We start from the raw sequence: 8,097 nt of genomic DNA, 5'->3' as shown, positions 1-8,097 counted from the left end.
AAAAAGAAAAGCATTAATCATTGGGAAGAAGCAAATCGTTGATCTAACAAACGAAAACACCAGAATTACAGACAGAAATGAAATAATACAACTCGTAACTAAATTCTACAGCGAACTATACAAAGCCCCTGACACACTTGAAGAAGTAATCAGTAACCAAGAAGATGTACCAGAATTCCTTCCGGAAGAAGTAGAATCGACAATTGCAAAAATGAAAAGCGGTAAAGCAGCTGAAATAGATGGCATAACAGTGGAACTGCTTAAATACGTTGGCAATAAAACCTGGAAAATCTTTTCTGGCATATTTACGAACTGCCTAATATCGAGATGCATACCAGACCACTGGAATAGAACAAACATAATTTGCATTCATAAGAAAGTTAGCAAAGAGGATATAAAAAACTTATAAGTCTACTACCAATCGTATACGATGTTGATATCATAGCTGGAAGCGAAAGAGAGATGGTAGAAGCATTTAATGCGATAGAAAGAGCGACACAAAACAGTGGCCTAAACATTAATGAAATAAAAACCAAATACATGAAGGCCAGTAAATCGACAGGCCAAAGAAACCTACAGAATCTGACAATAGGAGACTATAACATCGAAAGCGTGAAAAATTTTACATACCTAGGTTCACTAGTTACCGCAGATAACAATGTCAGTGAAGAAGTTAAGAGAAGAATACATATCGCTAATAAAACATATAATGGACTAATTAAACATCTAAGATCTAACAACATCACAAGAAAAACCAAATGTAAAATATACAAGACCCTGATAAAACCGGTCCTTGTATATGGATCAAAGACATGGAGACTGTCAAAAAGCGATGAAAACCTATTAGGCACATTTGAACGAAAAATCCTTAGACACATATATAAGGGGGTAAAGGAAAATGACATATGGCGCAGAAGATATAATTTTGAACTATACACAGCATGCCATGAACCCGATATCATAACATCCATAAAGATCGGACGTCTGCGCTGGATGGGCCATGTTGAACGAATGTTGGAAACTGAAACACCAAAACATATTATGAGGCAAACACCAGTAGGAAGAAGGTCAAAGGGAAGACCCAAACTTAGATACATGGAACAAGTGGAACAAGATCTGAAAACACTTAAGATTACCAACTGGAAAAACAAAGCAAGGAACAGAACAGAATGGCGAAAAATCCTAGAACAAGCCAGGGCCCAGAAAGGGTTGTCGAGCTACTGATGATGATAACCAATCGTATACAAGATATTCACAAAGATCATCAACAAGAGATTAACAAACGCATTAAATGCTGCACAGCCGAGAGAACAAGCTGGCCTCAGAAGTGGATTCAGTATCATAGATCATATTTATACACTTCGAGAACTAATAAGTAGAGCTAAAGAATCTGAAATACCGCTAACATTAACCTTCATAGATTTCGAGAGGGCTTTTGATTCTATATATCCCAAGGCAGTAATAGAAGCTTTGACCAACCCTGCATAGAAACTTTAGCAAATATATACAGACAAGCAAAAGCTAAGGTAAAAATTTATGAAAACACTCCAGAATTTCCGACTACCAGAGGCGTCCGACAAGAAGACGCAATATCACCAAAGCTTTTCACTGCAACTCTAGAAAATATATTTAGCAAAATGAACTGGCAGAACAAAGGAATATCCATTGATAGAGAATACCTTAGCCATCTAAGATTTGCAGATGATTCTGATGCGACATCGTTCTGATTGCTAATAATCTTGCAGAACTAGAAGAACATATAAGCGACTTAAATGCAGCTAGCATTGAAGTTTGCCTAAATATGAACTTGACAAAAACAAAAACCATGTACAACGAGCTAGTGGATTTCCAAGATGTAATAATAAACAACACTGCACTTGAGACAGTAGACGAGTATGTATACCTTGGACAATTAATACATAAATCTGGCTGCTTACTTCCAGAAATCAACAGAAGAATGAATCTAGCTTGGACATCTTTTGGTAGAAATGCAGTTATATTAAAATCTAAGATGCCAATCCACCTAAAGAAAAAAGCATTGGGTTAGTGTATACTACCAATCATGACATACGGCTGCGAAATTTGGGCACTAAAGAAAGAGATAATATCGAAACTCAAAGTCACTCAAAGGTGAATGGAGCTAGGCATGCTAGGTATAACAAAGAGATATTGAAAAAGAATAGAATGGATCAGACAGAAAACCAAGGTTATTGATGTAAGTCATAGAATTAAATCTTTAAAATGGCGGTGGGCGGGACATTTAGCGAGAAGAACTGACAATAGGTGGTCCACTAGAATTGCGCAGTGGTATCCAAGAGGCGTCGAGAGACCAAGAAGACTTCCAAATTTAAGATGAAACTATGACATAAGGAAACAAGCCGGTACAACATGGCATAGAAAAGCGAATTTTAGACAATCATGGGCAGATATAAAGATTGAATATGTAAGGGAGGCTACACCATAATCGGTAGAATATGCTGAGAGTGATGATGATGATGATGATATAATCTTTTATTTCAGTTATTTAAACAGTTTAATCTGAATAGTTATGTTTATTGAATGGTCCTTAATCTGAATAGTTATGAACTTATTGAAAGTTAATTGTTTTTTTAGTATTAATAAACAATTTTTTTAAGACTTATTATTTTATTTTAATATTTTATAGACGATATAAATCTTCTTAAGTATCTTATTGAAAATGTAACCTTTTTTACAGATTATAGGTAAATATGTCGATTTTTATAATTTTCTTTGATAATTCCTTAAATGTTTTCTGATGAGTTTTTCTAATGCCTGCGAACGAAATGTCGATCCAATGTTTAGTTAATTTAATCTTGGGTTTCTTGATACGTTGCAGTTTAGCTGTATTCAGTTTTTCTTCTGTCAGACTGTTATCTAATTATTATCTATCGCTATTTTCCCATTATCAATTTCCATCTAATTATTATCTATCGCTATTTTCCCATTATCAATTTCCATCTAATTATTATCTATCGCTATTTTCCCATCATCTATTTCCTTACCCACTCGGATTGAGCAACGTGGTCTCCGTAAATGCTTGCTGAACGATCAGATTTTTACCATCTACTGTTGTTAGCTTTTCGGCACAAGTGTTGGTATCTCTTTTTTAAAATAAAATTCGCGAACTTTTCTTCTCATTGAATATATTTAGCAAATATTTTTAATTGTCCATTTTATGTACTTTGTAAATAATAATATAAGCACCCAAATCTGAAATTGCCCATTTTTACAAATTTATTACGCCGAGGCTATGGCGAAATACCAATAATCATAGGTACATATTTTTTGTGAATTTTTTAAATTATATATATATATATATATATATATTTATACATCATTGTTTATTTACATAACTCCAAACAATAAACATGACAAATATTTGGGTTTGAAGATTATTGTTCACATAAATCTAATATATACAAATGTTTTATTGCATTTCACATAAACAATTACTATGTAAATATCAATAAAAAAGTTATTTCTGTGACAATGGAATGTTATTTCAAACAATCTTTGAATATGTACACATAAATAACACAGTATTATAGTATAGGCTGATTTAACCCTTTTTTAGGCTCGAGTGTGCTTAAACCCTTCGATGTATACATACCGCATCTGCCCCATCAATATTGCTACTTCTTCTTTTTTCAGTTTTTTCTTTTTAGAGGTGGAAACATGTTACTCAGAACAGTGACGGATTTAATGAAGTGTTACGGTTATTTTCGAAATAATGGGAGCTATGATATGGTGTATTGTTTATGTAAATAATTACATACAAGTGTAAAATTCAGAAAACGTACATCAGATTACAGTTATCAAAACATAATATGTAAAAACGGTATGATGTATCATGTCCTGTGTTGCTATGCGTAAAATGACCAAGCCACATCAGAAATTTATATAAAATGTTCTTCTTCTTTTTCTTCCTTTATTGGGTAATATCCCAGGGGATAATTTGCCCAGCTAATTCAGGGGGGATATTCTCAACTTGCTCTAGACAGTCGAATATCCCCATATAAAACTAAATTGAAATTATTTTATATTGAATGAACACTATGTTGAAACTTCTTCTTGGGCCAGACAGTTAGTATAGGAAAGACAATTCAACACAGGATAAAACTTTTCTCGCTTGGGTGTAGCAACCAGTCTTTTTCTACATAATCTTTTCTTTTCTATTAGGTGCTTTTTAGTTATTTATATATAAAATAAGTGATGAGGTCCTCAGAGTTCCACAGCAAACTCTTCTGCAGCTATCTACTTAATTCAATAGCTACTTTACTGTGGACTGTCCAAGTTCTTCATTTTTTTTTTTCTACCAACGGCTTATAGAGAACCCAAGTGTAAAAATAGAGAGGAATTTGTAAGGTTATGTTATAGTGGATAAGATAGAAATATATTATAGATTGATTTTGGCTAGATTAAGAAAAGTAATCAACAATTTTAGTCTTTGAGAATTAAGATTGGATAGGAGAGAGCAAATCTCTATAGGAGTTTGTAGTTTTGTTTTAACCAATTCTTTGTAGAGGTCAAAATTTGGAGAAACGTTTATTGGACACTCTAGGATAACATGATTTAGAGATCCAATTTGACCACATTCACAGTAAGGGTTGTCCTGAATACCTATGCGAAATAAATGAACGGGAGTGGAAAAATGTCCTGTTCTCATTCTAATTACTGCGGTGATATGCCTTCTGTCTTTATAAGGAAATTGATTGAACCATGGTGATTTGTTCCATTTATTGACTATTTTACTATAAAACGACCCTTTTGATCTGTTTGAATTCCATTCTTGTGCCCATCGAGTCCAAATTAACTTTTTAATATAAAATAAGTTGTTTGAATAATGCAATTTAACTTTGGCTGGCATTTTTAGTGATCTTCCTATGTTTGCCAATTTTTCTGCAACACAATTGCCCTTAATATCCGAATGCCCTGGAATCCAAGCCAGAATAATACTGATGTTCTGTTGATTGGCTTCTATAATGCCCCTTTTGGTCATAATAGAGGTATGTTCAGTTTCCATTGAGTAAGATGTTTTCCCTATCTTCTGGATACCACTCTTAGAATCAGACAAGATTAAGGCCCTCTTGATATCCTTCTCCAAGACAAATTGAATCGCATGATGTGCATTTGCAGTGCAAACTTGAGTCTGCGTAGGGAGTTTACTAGAGTATGAGTATTCAAAGTCAGGACAAAAAACACCAAATCCTGCTGAGCCCTTACTATCAACTGACCCATCTGTAAAGATTATAGTGTGAGGCGGATTGTCAAGTGAGATTCTTTGAAATTGAATTATTGCATGCTCATCACCTTTATTAGATTGCACATTCCTAATAGGGATAGAAGTTAATTGATATTCTAATTCACTAGAAAATAAATTTGGGGTATGCTGGAATTTATTCATGATGGAAACTAAGAGGGGAATACTTTTTTTATTCCAGTAATTATGATTTGATTGTATTGATATCTGTAATTGATTCAAGGCAGAAATTATAGGACTATTAATTAGCATAAGATTTTTTAGGAGGAATTTAGAATTAAGCCATTCCCATCTGTACTTTAGAGGAATTTGACCACTTTTACCTAACAATGCATGAATAGGGGTAGATCTCATACATCCTGTTATGATACGAATACTCTTATATTGTGATTTATCTAACCTGTTGATTAGCGCCTTAGCACAATCTGATAATATTTGACATCCATAATCTAAATGACTCTGTATCAAACCATTATGAACTATCTGGAGAGTTTTAGGATCACTACCCCAATATGTTCCACATAGAGCTCTCATTACATTCAAGCTACGACTTACTTTTAATTCTATTAAATCCACATACGATTTCCACTTCAGGTTTTTTTGAATAACTACCCCTAAATATTTCACTGTATATATATATATATATATATATATATATATATATATATATATATATATATATATATATATATCGGTTTCAAAACGTCTTGCGTCGTTGTCCGATGCCTAATTTCCACGAATTTCTATCATTCCATTGTTCTTCGGTCAAGTCTCGGGAGCTCATTGCCTTTGTTATTCCCTCCTTCCATGTTCTTTTTGGTCTTCCTCGTTTCTTACGATTTGGTGGTATCCATTTCATGGCGATTTTTGGTAGTCTTGTTTCTGGCATTCTTTGAACATGGCCATACCATATAAGTTGTTTCCTTTCTATGTCTGTTGCCAGTGATCCATCTACCCCCATCCGATTTCTTATTTCATCGTTTCTAATTCTGTCTGCTCTAGATATTCGAAGTGATCGTCTAAATACATCCATTTCTGTTGCTTCGAGTTTTCTTTTATTGCTTTCTGTTAGTCTCCATGTCTCTGTACCATAGGTTAAGCTGGTTTTTATGAGAGATTCATATATATTGTATTTTCGTCTTTTACCAATTTCTGAGCTCCAAAGAACTCCGTTAAGGCATCCAATTGTTCTACGGATCTCTCTACGTTCTTCTACGGAACGTATTCTACGTTCTATCTACAATTGGATATTTCACTGTATCCACCCATTTAATTGCATGACCTCTTTTCTTACGTTTGAAGGATTAATTTTACGATTCCCTATTTGAAATATAATTGCTGAGGACTTATTGTAAGATAGATTAAAGTTGTGTTCTAATAACCAGAGATCCATCCTATCCATTAACAAGTTCAAAGAATTAATTAATTTAAGTAGATCAGCCCCACTAACCAAAATAACCAAATCATCTGCATACTGTATCAGATTACAACCGCTGGGAATAATCTCGTATAAAGATAGGGAATACAGATTAAATAACATTGGACTTAGAGGGGAGCCCTGAGGTAAGCCCTGATTAGTTTTTCTTGGTACATGAATTTGACCAGTTTTATCCTTTACATAAATACACCGATCATTCAATATAGAATAAATGACATTTGCTAGTTGAATAGGAATGTTATATTTAATTAGTTTAGAGTATAAAAGAGAGATGTTGACACTATCATAAGCTGCTGAAATATCTAGGAAAAGTCCTACAGTAAATTGATTCAATGAAAATCTTTGTAGTATTTTAGAATTTACTAATAAAATGCATTCCATGCAACCTCTACTCCTTCTAAAACCAAGTTGCAATGGATTTAAAATATGATTGTGTTCTAAGAACCACTCAATTCTGTTTTTAATTAATGTTTCCAGCATTTTACCAACACACGATGATAGAGCTATTGGCCTATAATTAAGTGGGTCAGTTTTATCCTTTCCATGCTTAACAATGGGTAATATGACCGTTTGTTTCCACGAGAGAGGAACCTGTCCCTTCTGGATACATTCATTAAAGAATTGAATTAAGAGTAATGATCCAGAGTGCGGTAAATTTCTTAACATAGAGTATGAAACCTGATCAGGACCCATAGCAGAATCAGTTTTAGACAGAAGAGTATTGTGATATTCATCAAATGATATGAGATTCTCAGAATACTGCAGAGGACTGAAAAGTCATTCAAAGTCTCCAGAAATAGGTGAGAGAAATGTTAAAATTTCCTGGGCTACCTCCTCAGGTGGCAATTGAGATAAAAGAGACAATTTACTACCAGACACCTTGTTAATTTTATTCCAAATATCTTTAAGGGGAGTATTTCTATTTAGTTTGCTACAAAAGGATCTAAAGCTTATTTTTCGCTTTAATTTTAGAAATTTTCTAGCTTTCGCTATGAATTTTTTAGCCTCTATATAGTTTTCAACACTAGGAGAATTTTTAAATGTATTTAGCTAAAACTCTCTTTTGTATTATATGAGCACATAAATCATCCCACCATGGAATGTGATATTTGTTATTATGAGAGGAGGTCCAAGGAATTGATGTGTCTGCCACTGATGATATATATTCGATAAAATTTTCATAGTCCTCAATTGGAAACGATGAGAAAATACAGTCTAGTTTTTCATGGAAAGAAAGCCAATCAGCCTTTTTGAAATTTCTTCTTGTAGAAACCTGATTAGAGTCCTGTGTTGGGATACCGACATAGCATAGAATGGGAAAATGATCACTAGATCCTGTATCTGAAATGGTGGTCCATCCACTAATTTTAGGTGCCAC

At 33.7% G+C, this 8,097-nt stretch overlaps 1 protein-coding gene across 1 annotated transcript; it reads right to left on the bottom strand.

The window, feature by feature from the left end:
• Positions 1-4,417: 4,417 nt before the first annotated feature.
• Positions 4,418-5,815, bottom strand: LOC140446470 (uncharacterized). Its single transcript, XM_072539022.1, has one exon. The coding sequence runs from the start codon at positions 5,813-5,815 to the stop codon at positions 4,418-4,420; it is 1,398 nt and encodes a 465-aa protein (XP_072395123.1).
• Positions 5,816-8,097: the final 2,282 nt, after the last annotated feature.

This window comes from Diabrotica undecimpunctata, chromosome 7 (assembly GCF_040954645.1).
Source record: "Diabrotica undecimpunctata isolate CICGRU chromosome 7, icDiaUnde3, whole genome shotgun sequence".
Taxonomy (NCBI): Eukaryota; Metazoa; Arthropoda; class Insecta; order Coleoptera; family Chrysomelidae; genus Diabrotica; species Diabrotica undecimpunctata.
This window is presented reverse-complemented; position numbering and strand designations above follow the sequence as displayed.